This window comes from Budorcas taxicolor, chromosome 4 (assembly GCF_023091745.1).
Source record: "Budorcas taxicolor isolate Tak-1 chromosome 4, Takin1.1, whole genome shotgun sequence".
Classification (NCBI taxonomy): Eukaryota; Metazoa; Chordata; class Mammalia; order Artiodactyla; family Bovidae; genus Budorcas; species Budorcas taxicolor.
Genome location: NC_068913.1, coordinates 28356835 through 28375343, shown reverse-complemented (window position 1 = coordinate 28375343; position 18509 = coordinate 28356835). Strand labels below are relative to the sequence as shown.

The 18509-nt window shown below is 37.4% G+C and overlaps 1 protein-coding gene across 1 annotated transcript in view; it reads left to right on the top strand.

Moving 5' to 3' along the window:
* The window catches only part of SNX13 (sorting nexin 13), a 143196-nt gene that overhangs the window by 57350 nt on the left and 67337 nt on the right, over window positions 1–18509 (top strand). The window contains exons 6-7 of the mRNA XM_052638615.1: window positions 17427–17548; window positions 17668–17769. Of these exons, the coding sequence (XP_052494575.1) occupies window positions 17427–17548; window positions 17668–17769 (224 nt within the window). The remainder of the gene's footprint in view (window positions 1–17426; window positions 17549–17667; window positions 17770–18509) is intronic.

Below are 18509 nucleotides of genomic sequence, written 5' to 3'. Positions count from 1 at the left end.
GAAGCCTGATGCTAAGGGATGTAGTCACTACCTTCTCCCCCTCCTCCATCTGGGGAACTTTTTTTTCATTCCAAAGGGGCAGAACTCTATCAGTAGTGTCCTTCAGACTTTCACAGGAGGGTAGCTGATGGTTACTGAGGTCTGCATACCTGCAGTCTTGGTGTTGCTGTTGAAGGGACGGTCAGGCTTCACTGGAGATGGTAGAACATCACAGCATCTCCAGATCTTTACCTGGGCTTCATCCTGCTTGGCAGCAACATATGCCTTACTGAGGCTAAGTCTGCACTACTGGCAGCCACAGTTGATCAGTGGCATCCCGGGTAGTCCATAGAGTCCCAGTTACTTGCTTCTGCACATGGTGAAGCAGCTGTCAGATTCATAACCATTATCTTGTAGCACCTGCATGTTGTGCTTCAGCTCCTGACGCTCCTTCAGCTCCACTGTGCCCGTGTTGGCTTCTCACCAACCAGTGAAGCCATCCTCCGGGTCCGTGTACTCTTCCTGTGTGGGATCAGCACCACCTTGTAGCCATCCATGGCGGTGGTTCTGGGGATAGATTGGGGCGCACTGAGGTTCCAAAGTCACCCCAGATAGTCTGCTTTATTCAAGTGCTGTGAGAAGAGCTCAGTGTAACTGCCCACTTATCTTAGGCACATACCTAATGGAGTCCTCTTAGAAGAACTCAAAGGAGCAGTTGGTGGAGAATATTCAGTTTATTTATTTACTTTCAGAAGAGAAGTACATTTTAATGAGATTTCCTTTAAGAAACTTTTCTGAGATGTACTAAAATTCTCAGTTTACAAACACCCCCTTATATACTGCCTAAATATTTTGGTCTGTATCCTTGTATTTAAACTACTTGATTTTTAAGGGGCCATTTCATGTGCAGAAATTATTTACATTTGAAAGAAAGGATTTTATCTTTGGGTAAGTTTGCTGTCTTTTTTTTTTTTAATAGAAGATTCTACCCAGTACATGCAGTGATTTTCCTACAAGCCTATGGCCTCAAGGCAGGAGGCTGCATTGCTGTGTCACAAGTAGGTTCTCAAATCTGAAGGTGTTATTCCCTAGCCAGCCCCTCTTCTTCCCCACTTAGGTTCTTGAAATGCACTTTTGTACTTCTGAGAGTCTTGGAGAGTAGAGCTTTGCCCTAGGGCTCTTTCTTTGTTTCTGTTTCTGTCTGAATAGATATTTCCAGCTCATGGTGCCCTGTCAAGACTTTTCTTCTATAATTCAGTTGATCTTAAGGTTTAGAATGGAAGATGAATTCCTCAGCCTCCGGTCACTGAGGCAGGCTGCAGTAGGTTTCATAGTTTGAATTTTAACCTTACTTAGATTGGAGCCCCTTCTCTTTTATGATTAACAGCAAATATTTGGAAAGTAGCCAGCCATAATTATGAGTGTAGATGCACTGTGGAATATAGAAAATATACTGACATACAATCAAAGAAGTCAGAAATTGGATTTTATGTCCTTTAGTCCATATATGTAACATTATTGCATATTAGGTATTGTTTAAGATCATTATTCTGAATCCGTTGGTCACTGCTTTTTATAGTAACACCTTTCTAATGACTTTTTCCCCCCTCTCTGCAAAGATGGGAATAAGAAGAGTTCATTCTTTTGTCTGCCTGCTTAAGATTATATTAGAATATAAAAAATTTTAGACCTAGAAAGAATTTTGAACTAGTAATTGGAAGACTTGAGTGAGTTTGTATCCTCTTCTCTCATTTAGCTATGGGACTATGAGCAAGTATTCTAAATTTTTTGGATTTTGGTTTTTCTCATGTGTGAAATAAGTGTCATAAATACCTGCCCTGTACTGTATTCCTCACAAGGTTTTGGTCTGGAGCAAATTCATGTGTTCTTTTAATTCATATTTTGTGTCTACTTTGCCTCAGCCAGATGCTGCAGATACAGCAGTGAATGAAGCAAAAATCCCTGGTCGGTAGAATGTAATGGAAATAGTTCATGTGAAAATGTTTTAAAAATTATGAAGAAATTTAAGTTTTTATGTCACCCTTCACCCATAGTTTCACAGATGAGGAAGCTAAATTACAGAAAGATTAAGCAGTTAGTCCAAGAGTATCTGTTGAGTTGGGGGCAGAGTAAGAATTAGAGTCGTTCTTAACAGTCACTATCCTGTCCCCCAGTCCCTACCAGATACATTGTGATCTAGATTATCATCTTAGTTTCCCCCACCTGTCATATCACTGCAGTGCTTTGCCTGTTCTTTGATCTTCTAACTACCTTTTCTTTAAACTTCCTGTTACAGTTTTTCTTCCCCCCTCTCTAGCATTCTATTATTGTTCAATTGCTCAGTCATATCCAACTCTTTTGCGACCCCGTGGACTGTAGCCCACCAGCCCCCTCTGTCCCTGGGATTCTCCAGGCAAGGATACTGGAGTGGGTTGCCATTTCCTTCTCTACTAATGTTCTATGCTTTCAAGCTAAATATTGGGTGATATAGGAAGAACCAAGTTTCTTCCATCCTAGACTGATCTGAATTTTGTCTTTGCTTGGTTGTTGGCCTTAAGTTTTGGGGCAAATTAATCAGCCTCTCTTGAGCTTTAGTTTCCTTATTCATAAAAAGCTGATAATGTTACTTTTGAGACTGCTTTCAGGCTAAAAACGATATGATATAAAGTCTGTAGCATATAGTGAAGCTTAGTTAATGTGTGTGCCTTCTCAATGAATGACTTTATTTTTGTCTTTCATTGGCTTTTTCTAGTAAAGCCATACTAAAATATATGTCTTCGCAGGGACTCCTTGACTATTTCCAATGAGAATATCTAGAAAATCAAGTGCTTATAATCATTACTTGAATATTTCTTGAATTCTTATTCTTGTCTGCTGTGCACTGTGAAGCGTATGTTATCTCTTCTCTCCTTCAAATTTCAATCTTGTAGTTTTCAACCAGGGGCCCATGAAACCTTGAAGATTTAAGCAAAATTTTCTGTGCCTTTTTTTTTCTTCTGAGTGGTTCCATAGATTTTATTTTCAAAAAGGGCCTGTGAACCCCAGAAAGATTTAGAACAACCAGATTCTAGTGTTCATATTTATTTGGCACCTTGAGGAAACAATCACAGAATATCGGCATCAAACAAAATGCTAATTTTGTTATAACAGGAGGGAAAGGATATATGTAGAGTCTGAAGTTTTGGTTTTGAGCTTTAGTTTTATTATTTGTTAAGCTCTATGGCACTGGAAATAGATGGGGAAACAGTGGAAACAGTGTCAGACTTTATTTTTTTGGGCTCCAAAATCACTGCACATGGTGACTGCAGACATGAAATTAAAAGACGCTTACTCCTTGGAAGGAAAGTTATGACCAACCTAGATAGCATATTCAAAAGCAGAGACATGACTTTGCCAACTAAGGTCCGTCTAGGCAAGGCTATGGTTTTTCCAGTGGTCATGTATGGATGTGAGAGTTGGACTGTGAAGAAGGCTGAGCGCCGAAGAATTGATGCCTTTGAACTGTGGTGTTGGAGAAGACTCTTGAGAGTCCCTTGGACAGCAAGGAGATCCAACCAGTCCATTCTGAAGGAGATCAGTCCTGGGATTTCTTTGGAAGGAATGATGCTAAAGCTGAAGCTCCAGTACTTTGGCCACCTCATGCGAAGAGTTGACTCACTGGAAAAGACTTTGATGCTGGGAGGGATTGGGGGCAGGAGGAGAAGGGGCCGACAGAGGATGAGATGGCTGGATGGCATCACTGACTCGATGGACGTGAGTCTGAGTGAACTCCGGGAGTTGGTGATGGACAGGGAGGCCTGGCGTGCTGCGATTCATGGGGTCACAAAGAGTCGGACATGACTGATCGACTGAACCGAACTGAGCTGATGGCACTGGTGGTGCAGCGGTAAGAATCCACCTGCCAGTGTGGGAGATGGTGGTTTGATCCCTGGGTTGGGAAGATCCTCTGGAGAAGGAAAGGCAACCCATTCTAGTACTCTTTTGGGAAATTCCAAGGACAGAGGAGCCTGGCGAGCTATTATAGTCCACGGGTCACAGGAAGTCGGGCATGACTTCGTGATTAAACAACATGACCTTGAATGGATAAGAAACATAAATTCTTTGCATCTAGTGATAACCTGTGTCTGCTTATCAGGTTGTTGTTAAGATTAAATGGCATCAGATATGAGAGAATACATTGTAATGCTAACACGTCATCCTAACCTTAGTACCTGTTTCTAGTAGCAGTTTGGGGGAGGAAACCTCCCCAGGGAACTGTTTAGTTCTATGTGGAACCTGGGCATTAAGCTGGAACTTCAGGGGTTGAATCTGTGATAACCTGTATATTTTTAATTCTCATCAAATAAGATAGCATGACATTGGAGAGAAAGCCCTGGGAGATCTGTATTGTAATTCTACCTGTACCATTAAGTTATAGTATACTTAGAAAATTTCCTAACATATCTGTAAAATACTGCGACTGATACTTGTCACAAACTCTGAGTTGTGAGGGGCAAATGAGATGATATGCATGTAATATTTCATAAAGTGTTTATCAACCAATCAATGATTTTTTGAGCAAGTTATTTAACTTTCTGTGCCTCAATCTCAGCATCAGTAAAATGAGGTAATTTTCTCATAGGGTTGTTGTAATAATTATATGAGAGAAAAGAACATGTGAAACACCATAGGAATCTGGCACGTAGTATTTTTTCAGTGAATGTTAACTTCTTTCTTGTTGTTTTTGTTATTTCTTACATTCCTGGGAATATATGCACACAGATTCTCTTGTCTTCTTAGCTTCATTGTTTTTTGAGGGGAAGGGCAGAGGAAACAAAATTAAAACACATGAAATGGAGAGAAAGTGGTTATTTGGGTGGTATTTAAAGGATTTGATCTAGAGATAGAATGGACCAGAGTACCTGATCAAAACCTGATGTGGATTGAGGCCAAAACTGGACTTCAAGAATGGGTGTATAGAGGTAGCGGTTAGTGGTTAATTGTATATTTTTATAATTTTTATACCATACTGTTCACCCACTTTAAGTTGTTGGCTCTTGGTGTATTCAGAATTGTGCAGCCTTTATCACAGTTAATTTAAGAATGTTTTAATGGTCCCATCAAGAAACATGGTATCCACTAATCAGTCTCTTCCCATATCCCCTACAAGGCTTCTACCTCTAGGTAGTCAACTATATATTTTTTCTATGTCTTTATCGACATTTTACATGGATGAAATAATATATGATCTTTTGTGACTAGCTTCTTTCACTTAGTGTAACGTTTTCAAGGTTCATCCTTGTTGTTCAGTTCAGTTCAATTGCTCAGTCGTGTCCAACTCTTTGTGACCCCATGGACCACAGCGTACCAGGCCTCCCCGTCCATCACCAACTCCCGGAGTTTACTCAGACTCTTCTCCACTGAGTCAGTGATGCCATCAACCATCTCATCCTCTGTCGTCCCCTTCTCCTCCTGCCTTCAATCTTCATCCTTGTTGTAGCATATATTATTACTTACTCCTTTTTGTTGCTGAATAATTTTCCATTGTATTGACATACCATGTTTTTTTAATCCATTCATCAGTTGGTAACCATTGGGGTTGTGTCTATTTTTTGGTTTTTATAAAGCATGCTACTATGAGCATTCATGTACATGTTTGTGTAGACTTAATGTTTTCATTTCTCTTAGATGTGTACCTTGAAATGAAATTTCTGGGTTGTATGGTAACTCTGTTTAATCTTTTGAGGAACTGCAAACTTTTAAGTGGCTGTCCATTCCTGCCAACAATGTATGAGTGTTCCAATTTCTCTGCCCCTTTGCCTGTACTGGTTATTGTCTGGCTTTTAATTAAAGTCACTCTCCTTGGTCTAAAGTGGTATTTCATTATGGTTTTGATTTACCTTTCCCTGATGGCTAATGATATTAAGCGTCTTTTCTTGTGCTAATTAGTTATTTGTATATCTTGCACAGAGAATGTCATTCAGAGCTTTTCCCTGTGTTAAAACTAGGCCATTGTTGACTGTACTGTATTGCTTCCTGGTTTTATAAATACAGTTTTATTGTTTGATTGGACAGTTGTGCTCATTTGTTTGCATTTTGTCCATGGCTGCTTTTGTGCTATAGTGGCAGAACTGACTGAGATGATGTGGCCTGCAAAGCCTGAAACATTGCTGTTTGGCTCTTTAGAAAAAGCTTGCATCCATTAAAATATTCAGTTCAGTTCAGTTCAGTCGCTCAGTCATGTCCGACTCTTTGCGACCCCATGAATCGCAACACGCCAGGCCTCCCTGTCCATCACCACCTCCCGGAGTTCACTCAGACTCACGTCCATCGAGTCAGTGATGCCATCCAGCCATCTCATCCTCTGTTGTCCCCTTCTCCTCCTGCCCCCAATCCCTCCCAGCATCAGAGTCTTTTCCAGTGAGTCAACTCTTCGCATGAGGTGGCCAAGTACTGGAGTTTCAGCTTTAACATCATTCCTTCCAGAGAACACCCAGGACCCATCTCCTTCAGAATATACTGGTTGGATCTTGCAGTCCAAGGGACTCTCAAGAGTCTTCTCCAACACCACAGTTCAAAAGCATTAATTCTTCGGTGCTCAGCCTCCTTCAGAGTCCAACTCTCATATCCATACATGACCACAGGAAAAACCATAGCCTTGACTAGATGGACCTTAGTCGGCAAAGTAATGTCTCTGCTTTTGAATATGCTATCTAGGTTGGTCATAACTTTTCTTCCAAGGAGTAAGCGTCTTTTTTCTCTTACTGTTTGCTATTCTCACATATTTACAGATTTTAACACACCTAAAATCATACAGTGTACAACCTCTTTGTATACTTCTTAGTAATTAAGTATTATTCAAGAAATAGGAAAAATATTGGAATAAAACTCATACAAAGAAGTTGCACACTGTATGGTTTTAGGTGTGTTAAAATCTGTAAATATGTGAGCATAGCAAACAGTAAGAGAAAAAAATAGTAAAATATTAACAGTGATCTTTGGATTGTGGATGTATGGCTAATTTATGTCTGATATAGAAAAATCTAAAGAAAGAAATGACATTTTACAAAATAGGCATGCATTATTCTTGTAGCCCAAGACAGGAACATTTGGTGCTCAGCACTAAAAAAAAATATATCTAGGATGACTTTTTTCAACTAAATTTTTTTTCCTGTTTTTTATATTATTATGAGCACATAAATAAAAGAATCCTTTTTTCAGCTATATATGACATGTTTTGTACAGACAGCCATTGTATCCTTACTTCCTTGGGAAGTTATCTTGAAGTTAGTGCTTAAATATGGTTGTTTTTGTACATAATGGGGTAGTCAATACTCAATAGATTATTGTTAACTGAGTTTCCATTTATGACTTCTTGGTAATTTTTTTCCCACAGAATTTAATGTATTTCACTGTTGGGTCTACGAATGTTTCATTTATCAGATAAATTTTACTGAAAACCATGTTTATTAAAATACTTAATAACATGAATTTAACTTTTAGTGCGTAACATTATACTTACGATGCACACTTAGCCCCAGGTTGTTGTTATTTTTTTTTTTTTTTCATGTAGCTTAAGGCTTCCAGCTCTGTGTTTTTTATACTCAACCTCTAAAATAGGTGAGTGTGCTGTATGTGTGTTCTTCTAATTTTTTCTTTATATTTGGAGATTGAAGGTCTTTAGAACTTCTGCATTGTTGACCTCTTTGAAGCATTGGTGCCAAAGATGTAGAACTGGATGGATTTCTTATGTGGAGCTGTAGTTCACTGACTACCATTTCCATACTATGGCTATATAAAACTGCAGGCCCAGGTTTCTCTCCATTTCTATCAATTTGTTTATAACTTTTATGAGTCAGAAGATTTCGTGTAGTTCAAGGTGTAGCAGATAAACTGAATTGAAACTCAGGAATCCTGTTTTTGTTTTAACAAAACTTTTATCTCAGTAACTAATCTGGAATAAGTAATTTACGTTTTTGGTTTGTGGTAATTCTTTCAGATCTCTTTCAGTTCTGAAATACTGAGATTCCCTGATTGGTTATTACTAATCTTGATCTGTTTGCCTTCACTCATATCGCCTCTTCAAAACACTCACATTCTCTATCACACCCCACATTTGAATACCATTTGGAGAGTTATTTTTTTAGATTTAATTTACTTTGGGATTAATGTACTTCTCTAGTCTGCTGTTTTACTGGTAGTATATCTTAAAGTAGGATGATGATAAGCTATATTTAAACCTTTTATTACATTTCTGCATGGTCAGAAAGGATGCAAGACTCCAAACATTTAAGATATTTACTAGACCAATCTTTTCCCTATAGTTAAGCAGTTTTGTGTCCATGAAACTTAACAGTTTTTTGCTTGATTATCCAAACTACTGCTTTTCTCTGTAGAATACTAAAACAATAAATTTGTAGTTTTGTAAGTCTGCTACTTTAAGTTCCCGCCGTGGTTGATTTTAAGCTGTGAGCATAAAGTCACTGCATGTGGGGTTGGGAGAGAGATGTGCTCATTTGGCTCTCCCCCTGTAGCACATGGGGCTTCCCAGGTGGAGCTAGAGGTAAAGAGCCCACCTGCGAATGCAGGAGGTGCCAGAGACATGGATTCGGTCCCTAGTTTAGGAAAGATCCCCTAGGGAAGCGAATCCCATGTGCAGAAGAGCCTGGCGCGCTACAGTCCATAGGATAGCAAAGAGTCGGACTTGACTGAAGCGACTTAGCATGCACGCATGCTGCAGCCCGCAGGGGGAGGAGGTGCAGCTGAGGGAAGGGCGCAGACTAATCAGGAACCATAAACTAGTGAAACTTGTGTCCGCATGGTTGCTAATTGAGCTCCTGTGAAAGAGTGATGCTCCATGTATTTTTGAGGATTGTGGTGGAGAGTGTTCATAAGTTTAATATAAATTTAGGAATGTTGTGAAAAAATCAGTTTAATTATTTTATACTCAGTCCTTATAACAATTCTTGAAGTAGTTTTTAAAAGGGAAGCAAAGATGCTCTAGGGAAGTGGTTATAGTAACTTGAAATATTTATGAGCAAATTGAGACTGGAAGAAGGGAAAGTCTTTAAATGGATTTAGAAGCAAGTTTACAATTCTTTGCTTTTAAAATATTGCTCAAATTCGATTTTAGGCTTAAGCTTTTGATGCTAACAAAGTACTCCCTCAAGGACTCTTAAGGATGGAAACATGTAAAAGTTTATGTATTTTAAGGAGTATATATCCTTTATGATAGTGAATTCTGAGGGGGTTAACTGTCTGATTCAGTGACTCAAGGAAGGAATTTTTTTCTTTTACAGATAGGTCACTCACTTTTGGCAAAAGATGGCTGTGAGTCAGGTGATCATAAAATCTAGTGGAATAGAACTTCTCAAAATGTCTTCAAAGATGCTTGTCAAAATCTACCCAGTAAAACTAGGAATTTTGCTAGTGATTTTTTAAAAAAAAGTCTGATATTTCTTTAGAAGGTAAAAGACCTCATGTAGGAGATTAATACATATTATTGTATTTTATGCAGTTGGTTATTATATTGCCCTTATTGATTAATATATATATTTTAAAGCCTTTATATGTGATAAGTGTGTATGAGTTTTGATATATATTCACACATATACAAACATGAATACTATACAGTGTATATACTATGCAATATACTGTGTCATTCTTAATGTTTTAAAATAATATCTTAGTAATCATTCCTGTGAAAAAATAATATAGCATCAGGAATGAAACATTTATCATAGGATTGTTTCTGTGGGACGATCAGCTGACTGTTTTCATTTTGACGTGAAGGACCTTTTCTAGGACAGTGTTCTGCCAAGTGTGTGAAGGCTGCCTCTGCTGCCCAGCAGTCACCCACTTCTTTAGTTAGGCAGGTCTACATGATGACTACATGAGCAACTTCCCATATCCTTACTTTCCCTGCTAAATGGTACTCATGCATCAATCAGGTACTCATGCATCAAGATTTTTTAAATTCATCTTTTAAATTCATGGCATAGCACTTCTGCACTTAATTCACTCATGACATAGCACTTAACTTCTGCTTATTTCTGTGTGTGTGAGTATTGTAAAAAAATTGCAAACTCTTTTTGGAATGGTACGAGTTCTGTACTACTGTAGTAGAAGTTCTCTTTAGCTAGCCAGTCCATTCACTTTGTACGACATACTGACTCATGCCCGTAGCATTAAAGCTAGGCTGATAGACTACTTTCTTGTACTTCTGCCCATTTCTGTTCCCACTTTCTGAGATTTAAACTTATCAAAAGTCACTTGTATTAATAGATTCTTGGGCAAAGAAAGTTTCATATAATAGGTCTGTGGTGTGAGCTGAACATGGATGAGCAAGACAATTGACTCTGTTAAAAAAGGAAGTTGTACCCTGGTTATACTTTTTATTATAATCATATAATTTAATTTACTCCTACCTATTTTGAAGAAATATGAATATGACGGGGCATTCCTGTGAAAATGAGGTCACTTGCTTTGGAATTTACTCAGAGCAAGTTGCTAAATAGATTGCAGTTGAATTAGGTGTGCAAAAGACAACTACAAAATACTGGTGAAAAGCCTTGAAAGACTCTTACTCTGCGTTCAGATTTGTTAACAAATGTCCTTAGTTGTTATGTCATTTAAAAGAAACTGGAAACCATAACTTCTTCAGTGTGAGAATGATTTATTCAAGACAAAGGCTACATTAATAACACTTAGCAAAATGTTAATCAAAAGGTCCTGTCTTACATCAAGTGATTTATATGATTGAAGTTAAAATGACATACATTCATGATTCCCTCTTTTGATCAGATATTTTATTTACCCATTATCACTTTTCCATGTACTGTGTTCCTGTGTGCCTGCATATGTGTATGTTGTATTTGGGTAATCATAGATTCTTAAAGCTGTAAGTGTCCCTAGAGAAAAACCGTGGGATGTGATATGACTTGCTGAATTTCACAACTACTGAAATGGTGTGTCTTTTACTTGAATCCAGGGCATGTATGCCAGTCCAGGCCTCTTTATAGAAGTCTTTAATTGATTTTGATGTGTGCTTTGTATTCCTGAAGCTATGCTGTATACTGCTTAGAATAGATGGAACCAGTGAAGCAATTTTGTAATCTCAGTCTCAGCCCCATATTTGGGACATTCATTGCCTTTTTTAGGCTTTAGCATTAAGTAGCTTTAGGTTTTAGAGAGGGAAAAAGAGCTTCTCAATCAATGTGTGTCCTATTTCAGAACTTTAAGGAGTAAGGAAGAAGCTATTCTAGGTGGTTCATGTGGCCTTTCTCCAGGCACCTGTTAACAGTGCTCTGACCCTGAAAGAGAAATCAATAAATCAGTATGTATTGAGTGCCTCCAGTGTTTAACATATTATTTAGCCATTGGGAACAACACTGTGAATAAAAAAAACACAGTGGAATAAAACAGATGAAATCCCTGACTTACCTCAGCAATTGAATTATTTAACTGCAGATTCTAAGTGCTGTAGAACTAAGCACTGTAAGCAGAGATCTCTAGACCTGGTGTGAAGGAGTACAGCACAGGGTGGGGGTCAGTGCAGGGTGCTGTGTGTGGAACCAGCATTTTAGATAAACTCGAAAGTATACGTGGGAATTGTCAGGGGAATGTGGAGGAGAGAAAGTAAATTTGTAGGGAGTAGACAGGGTGAGCAAACTTGGCAGAGGAAATAGTCTGTCCAGAGGCACTGAGATAAGAACAGAACCAAAGAGGAAGGAAGAGAGCGAAACAGACAATGAGGAAGTAAGCAGGGACCCAGATATGCATGATCAGGGAGTCATTAAAGTATTTTTAAAGCTCTTGTTTTGTATTATCATATTTGTATTTTTAAAAAGATCCCTCTGGCTGCTCTGTGGAAAATAGAATGAAGGGAGAGACAAGAAAGGACATGGGAGACCAATTAAAAGGCCAGGAATAAGATGCTGGTATTGGAGGTGAAGATAAGGCATGCCTAATATATATTCAGAGAGGTACACTTAATAGTTCGACTGTTGCTTTTGTTCTTTGAGACTTCATTTCTTATTTGCATTCCTAGTTAACCATTATAATTCATGCAATCATTCCATCAAGATATATAAGCTACCGGAACCTACTGTAAATTTTATTTTTGGGGGGTAGGGTTGAATATATTCCTTATTCTCTTGGTCATATAGGAAGTATGCTCTCATTTTTAAATTCAAGAAATGAAAGCTTCTAAGTAGTAATAAAATGAAAGTGTAGATAATAGGATTCATTGTATAATAATCTAGATGTTTTTACTAGAAGACATGTGGGGAAATATTTTAAACAAAATGAAAAAGAGCCTTGACTGAAGTCATGATTTAAAAATAATAGTATCAAGAACTCAAATAGAAAGCTATTTGTAGATCAATAGAAGGAAATGTGGCTATTAAATAAATTGAATGATTTTTAAATTTATGTTTATATTGTACTTGCTATATATTAGTCATATACCATAATTTTAGGAAGTACTTCACTGTCAACAAAATGTTTTCAAATTCTAAGATAAATACTACTAGAAATCATTAGTAGATATTTTCCTAATTTATAAGTGGACAGTCCTGTATTACCGTTCTTCTTATCTTCCTTACCTAGAATAATTCCTTTGAATTGAGATTTACGTTAAATTTGGATGTATTCAGTGAAAATGAGTCAAGCAGAGGGAAAATAATTACCTTGGACAGGGAATACTATTCTGCTTCCTGTTTTCCTCACCTCAGTGTATTTGTATATTGAAAGTAGAAATCTGCATTTAATAATTAAAATAATTTTTTATATTTACATTATTAACTTCCAGTCATGTTAAATATTACTTTTACATCCTTTTATATCTTCTTCAAATGTTTCATTTACATCTTCTAAGATGTATTGAGATAGGTTTTAGAATGCCTTCTAAAATTAATGAATTTATTTTCTTTGAAATTCAGTAAATTCTATAACAGCACTATACCTGAAACAGAACACATACAATTTGAAAGATTCTGCTTCTAAATTTGTGAAAATGAACCTTTTATGGATTAAATGAATTTATGGTCTATACCAAGTAAATTTTGTTCTTATACAAATTTTCAAGATTGGATGATTTTGTACAAATATTCATGTAAGGATTTTTTAAAAGATGCTTACACAGATAGTGCTTTTCTCTTTAAAATAAGAAACAAAGATTCTAGAGACTTCTAAGTCTTAAGTATTTATGTTTTATGTTGAGAATGAATATTGCTATTTAGTGTATTCTTATATACATGGCTCATATAGTCTAATGATACCCCTTCTGCAAATCTGAGAGCTCAGGTTACCTTTATTTTTATTAAGTTGACTTCTATTTCATGTATTACAATTTACTTTCCATGTGTATAATAGATTATAATTGCACATTAAAAAGTATATTAATGTTAATAATTTGTTTTTATTTGAAAGCAGCCGTCTGTGATATTCCTCAGTGCTGTTACCACATTGATAAGATTTTTCTCCAAAAATAGTAATCAAATTAACTTCAGTTCAGTTCAGTTGCTCAGTAGTGTCCGACTCTTTGCGACCCCATGAATCGCAGCACACCAGGCCTCCCTGTCCATCACCAACTCCCGGAGTTCACTCAAACTCGTGTCCATCGAGTCGGTGATGCCATCCAGCCATCTCATCCTCTGTCGTCCCCTTCTCTTCCTGCCCCCAATCCCTCCCAGCATCAGAGTCATTTCCAATGAGTCAGCTCTTCGCATGAGGTGGCCAAAGTACTGGAGTTTCAGCTTTAGCATCATTCCTTCCGAAGAAATCCCAGGGCTGATTTCCTTCAGAATGGACTAGTTGGATCTCCTTGCAGTCCAAGGGACCCTTAAGAATCTTCTCCAACACCACAGTTCAAAGGCATCAATTCTTTGGCGCTCAGCCTTCTTCACAGTCCAACTCTCACATCCATACGTGGCCACAGGAAAAACCATAGCCTTGACTAGATGGACCTTAGTCGGCAGAGTAATGTCTCTGCTTTTGAATATGCTATCTAGGTTGGTCATAACTTTTCTTCCAAGGAGTAAGCGTCTTTTAATTTCATGGCTGCAGTCACCATGTGCAGTGATTTTGGAGCGCAAAAAAATAAAGTCTGACACTGTTTCTACTGTTTCCCCATCTATTTCCCATGAAGTGATGGGACCAGCTGCCATGATCTTTGTTTTCTGAATGTTGAGCTTTAAGCCCACTTTTTCACTCTCCTCTTTCACTTTCATCAAGAGGCTTTTTAGTTCTTCCGTTTCTGCCATAAGGGTGGTGTCATCTGCATATCTGAGGTTGTTGATATTTCTCCCAGCAATCTTGATTCCAGCTTGTGTTTCTTCCAGTCCAGGGTTTCTCATGATGTACTCTGCATATAAGTTAAATAAGCAGGGTGACAGTATACAGCCTTGACGTACTCCTTTTCCTATTTGGAACCAGTCTGTTGTTCCATGTCCAGTTCTAACTGTTGCTTCTTGACCTGCATACAGATTTCTCAAGAGGCAGGTCAGGTAGTCTGGTATTCCCATCTCTCTCAGAATTTTCCACAGTTTACTGTGATCCACACAGTCAAAGGCTTTGGCATAGTCAATCAAGCAGAAATAGATGTTTTTCTGGAACTCTCTTGCTTTTACCATGATCCAGTGGATGTTGGCAATTTGATCTCTGATTCCTCTGCCTTTTCTAAAACCAGCTTGAACATCAGGAAGTTCACAGTCCACAAGTTGTTGAAGCCTGGCTTGGAAAATTTTGAGCATTACTTTACTAGCATGTGAGATGCGTGCAATTGTGCGGTAGTTTGAGCATTCTTTGGCATTGCCTTTCTTTGGGATTGGAATGAAAACTGACCTTTTCCACTCCTGTGGCCACTGCTGAGTTTTCCAAACTTGCTGGCATATTGAGTGCAGCACTTTCACAGCATCATCTTTTAGGATTTGAAACAGCTCAAGCGGAATTCCATCACCTCCACTAGCTTTGTTCGTAGTGATGCTTTCCAAGGCCCACTTGACTTCACATTCCAGGATGTCTGGCTCTAGATGAGTGATCACACCATCGTGATTATCTGGGTTGTGAAGATCTTTTTTGTACAGTTCTTCTGTGTATTCTTGCCACCTCTTCTTAATGTCTTATGCTTCTGTTAGGTCCATACCATTTCTGTCCTTGATCGACCCCATCTTTGCATGAAATGTTCCCTTGGTGTCTCTCATTTTCTTGAAGAGATCTCTAGCCTTTCCCATTCTGTTGTTTTCCTCTATTTCTTTGCATTGATCGCTGAGGAAGGCTTTCTTATCTCTTCTTGCTATTCTTTGGAACTCTGCATTCAGATGCTTATATCTTTCCTTTTCTCCTTTGCTTTTTGCCTCTCTTCTTTTCACAGCTATTATTAAGGCCTCCCCAGACAGCCATTTTGCTGTTTTGCATTTCTTTTCCATGGGGATGGTCTTGATCCCTGTCTCCTGTACAATGTCATAAATCTCCGTCCATAGTTCATCAGGCACTCTATCTATCAGATCTAGGCCCTTAAATCTATTTCTCGCTTCCACTGTATAATCATAAGGGATTTGATTTCAGTCATACCTGAATGGTCTAGCGGTTTTCCCTACTTTCTTCAATTTAAGTCGGAATTTGGCAATAAGGAGTTCATGATCTGAGCCACAGTCAGCTCCCGGTCTTATTTTTGTTGACTGTATAGAGCTTCTCCATCTTTGGCTCAAAGAATATAATCAATCTGATTTTGGTGTTGACCATCTGGTGATGTTCATGTGTAGAGTCTTCTCTTGTGTTGTTGGAAGAGGGTGTTTGCTATGACAGTGCATGTTCTTGGCAAAACTCTATTAGTCTTTGCCCTGCTTCATTCCGCATTCCAAGGCCCAATTTGCCTGTTACTCCAGGTGTTTCTTGACTTCCTACTTTTGCATTCCAGTCCCCTATAATGAAAAGGACATCTTTTTTGGGTGTTAGTTCTATAAGGTCTTGTATGTCTTCATAGAACCGTTCAACTTCAGCTTCTTCAGCATTACTGGTTGAGGCATAGACGTGGATTATGGTGATATTGAATGGTGTACCTTGGAAACGAACAGAGATCATTCTGTCATTTTTGAGATTGCATCCAGGTACTGCATTTTGGACTCTTTTGTTGACCATGATGGCTACTCCATTTCTTCTAAGGCTTTCCTGCCTGCAGTAGTAGATATAATGGTCATCTGAGTTAAATTCACCCATTCCAGTCCATTTTAGTTTCCTGATTCCTAGAATGTCGACGTTCACTCTTGCCATCTCTTGTTTGACCACTTCCAATTTGCCTTGATTCATGGACCTGACATTCCAGGTTCCTATGCATTATTGCTCTTTACAGCATCGGACTTTGTTTCTATCACCAGTCACATCCACAGCTGGGTATTATTTTTGCTTTGGCTCCATCCCTTCATTCTTTCTGGAGTTATTTCTCCACTGAACTCCAGAAGCATATTGGACACCTACTGACCTGGGAAGTTCCTCTTTCAGTATCCTACCATTTTGCCTTTTCATACTGTTCATGGGGTTCTCAAGGCAAGAATACTGAAGTGGTTTGCCATTCCCTTCTCCAGTGGACCACATTCTGTCAGACCTCTCCACCATGTATACTTTTTTTTTTCCTCCTTTATTGCTCAGCATCTTTATGAATAGACTCTTTGCCTTCTATTTGGTATGTTCCTAAAGGGATGAATTAATTGTAGTGTTAATATAAAGAAAATAGCATTGAAAAAAATGCTTGTTTAAAAATATCACTTAATCAAAAGAGATGTGTAATCTGTTTTGTATTTATCTATTGTATTTGTTATGTTTCACTGGTGTGCTAGATTAGCGGTGTTTGTTGAAGTCTTCTCTTATAATAGTACTAGGTAGCTTAATAAAAGTAGTTACCACCTTTTTCAGGGGTAAGTGTGGTATTTTATACATTATTCTTTAAACCATTTCCAAGTGACTATAGTTATTTTGAATAGTTGAGTTTTTAAGTTTTATATATGCAAACAGAAACCAATCAGGCTCACACCAAAGGTATTTGGTTCAAAACTTGGACTGTGTAACTAAATGGAATAATGTGGAGAATTCAGAAAGGGTTCAGAAAGAATGAAAAATCCCAAGTGCTCTTTTAAAAACAAGGAAAAGCATTCTCAGTTCTTAGTGTGTTGTTATGTCTGGGATGAGAAATTGCCTGTTGTCTTTCCTTTTTTTTTAATTTTAAGCACTTAGTACTTTTAAGCTTCAACACATAAAATACTTCAAAGAATACTGTTCAAGAGTTTAAATAAATTTGATAAACTATGGGTCTTTTGTAAATGAATGCTAAGATGTAATACTAATTAAACGGACAAAATCTCAGTATAAATAAATTCAGTCTGTGATGATCATGTTGTTTTTCAATAGTCATTGAATAAATTTATTTTTTTATTTAAAAAAGTCATCCTTTTATGTAATGTGTTTGTCATAAGGTCTAAAGAAATAGACTGGCAGCCTTATTTTACTACACGCCTTGTAGATGATTTTGGCACACACCTACGAGTATTCAGAAAGGCCCAACAAAAGATAACAGAGAAAGATGATCAAGTGAAAGGTAATAATATCTTTATCCCCTTTGATAATTAGGATTTTATTTTATTTTTCCCTTTGATAATTAGGATTTTAAAATCTGTTTTTATTATTCTCTAATCTTACTGTTCCTTTTCTGTCCAGGTACAGCAGAAGATCTTGTAGATACCTTCTTTGAAGTTGAAGTTGAAATGGAAAAGGATGTTTGCCGTGACCTAGTGTGCACTTCTCCCAAAGATGAAGAAGGTTTTCTTTTTCATTTAACTTTTTGAGCATATTATCTGTTCACATTAGTAGAGTCAAGTTAGCAGAACCATTTAACAAATACCAGGGTAAAATCTAAGAGTAAAGTTATTCTTACAGGACAGGAAGCTTAGTAAAAACACTACTGCTCATTTTATCTTTTAACTCTTAAAAGTAAATTTCCAGATTCTTTTTTCTTTTAAAGAGAGCCTTTTCAATTAAAGAGAACTTCTTTTGTTGTCTTTTAAAATATAGCAAACACAAACATTTTATCCTTATGAATTTACTTTTTTTGATCTGTAGTAATTTTATCTTCATCTTGAGTTTACTATTTCTAATTCAAGAGTACGCCTATTATTGTAAATATTTTCTAAGGGGATGATGATAATGTTTCAAATGAAATGTATAGAGTTGGATTGACTTTTCTTTTTGAGAGGTTAGACTAGATAAATTTTAGCTGAGGATGTTGTCTTTTCCTAGTTTTACAATATCCGAGTCTGTGCTACTTGGCATATTGTTTTGATCATCAGTTATATAATTACCTTCCCAGGAAGTGTCAGCATATGAACAAGTCAGAAAAGCATTGCTAGTTGTAGAAATTGTTTTCTTAGATTTTTAAAATGTGCTCAGCTTTTCTATTTCTTTGCCTTCTTTTCTGTTCTTTTCCTTTTTTCTTCTTTCCTTTTTATGTTTATTATGCAATTCAGATTTTAATTGCTACTGCTTTAGCATTAATATGAAAT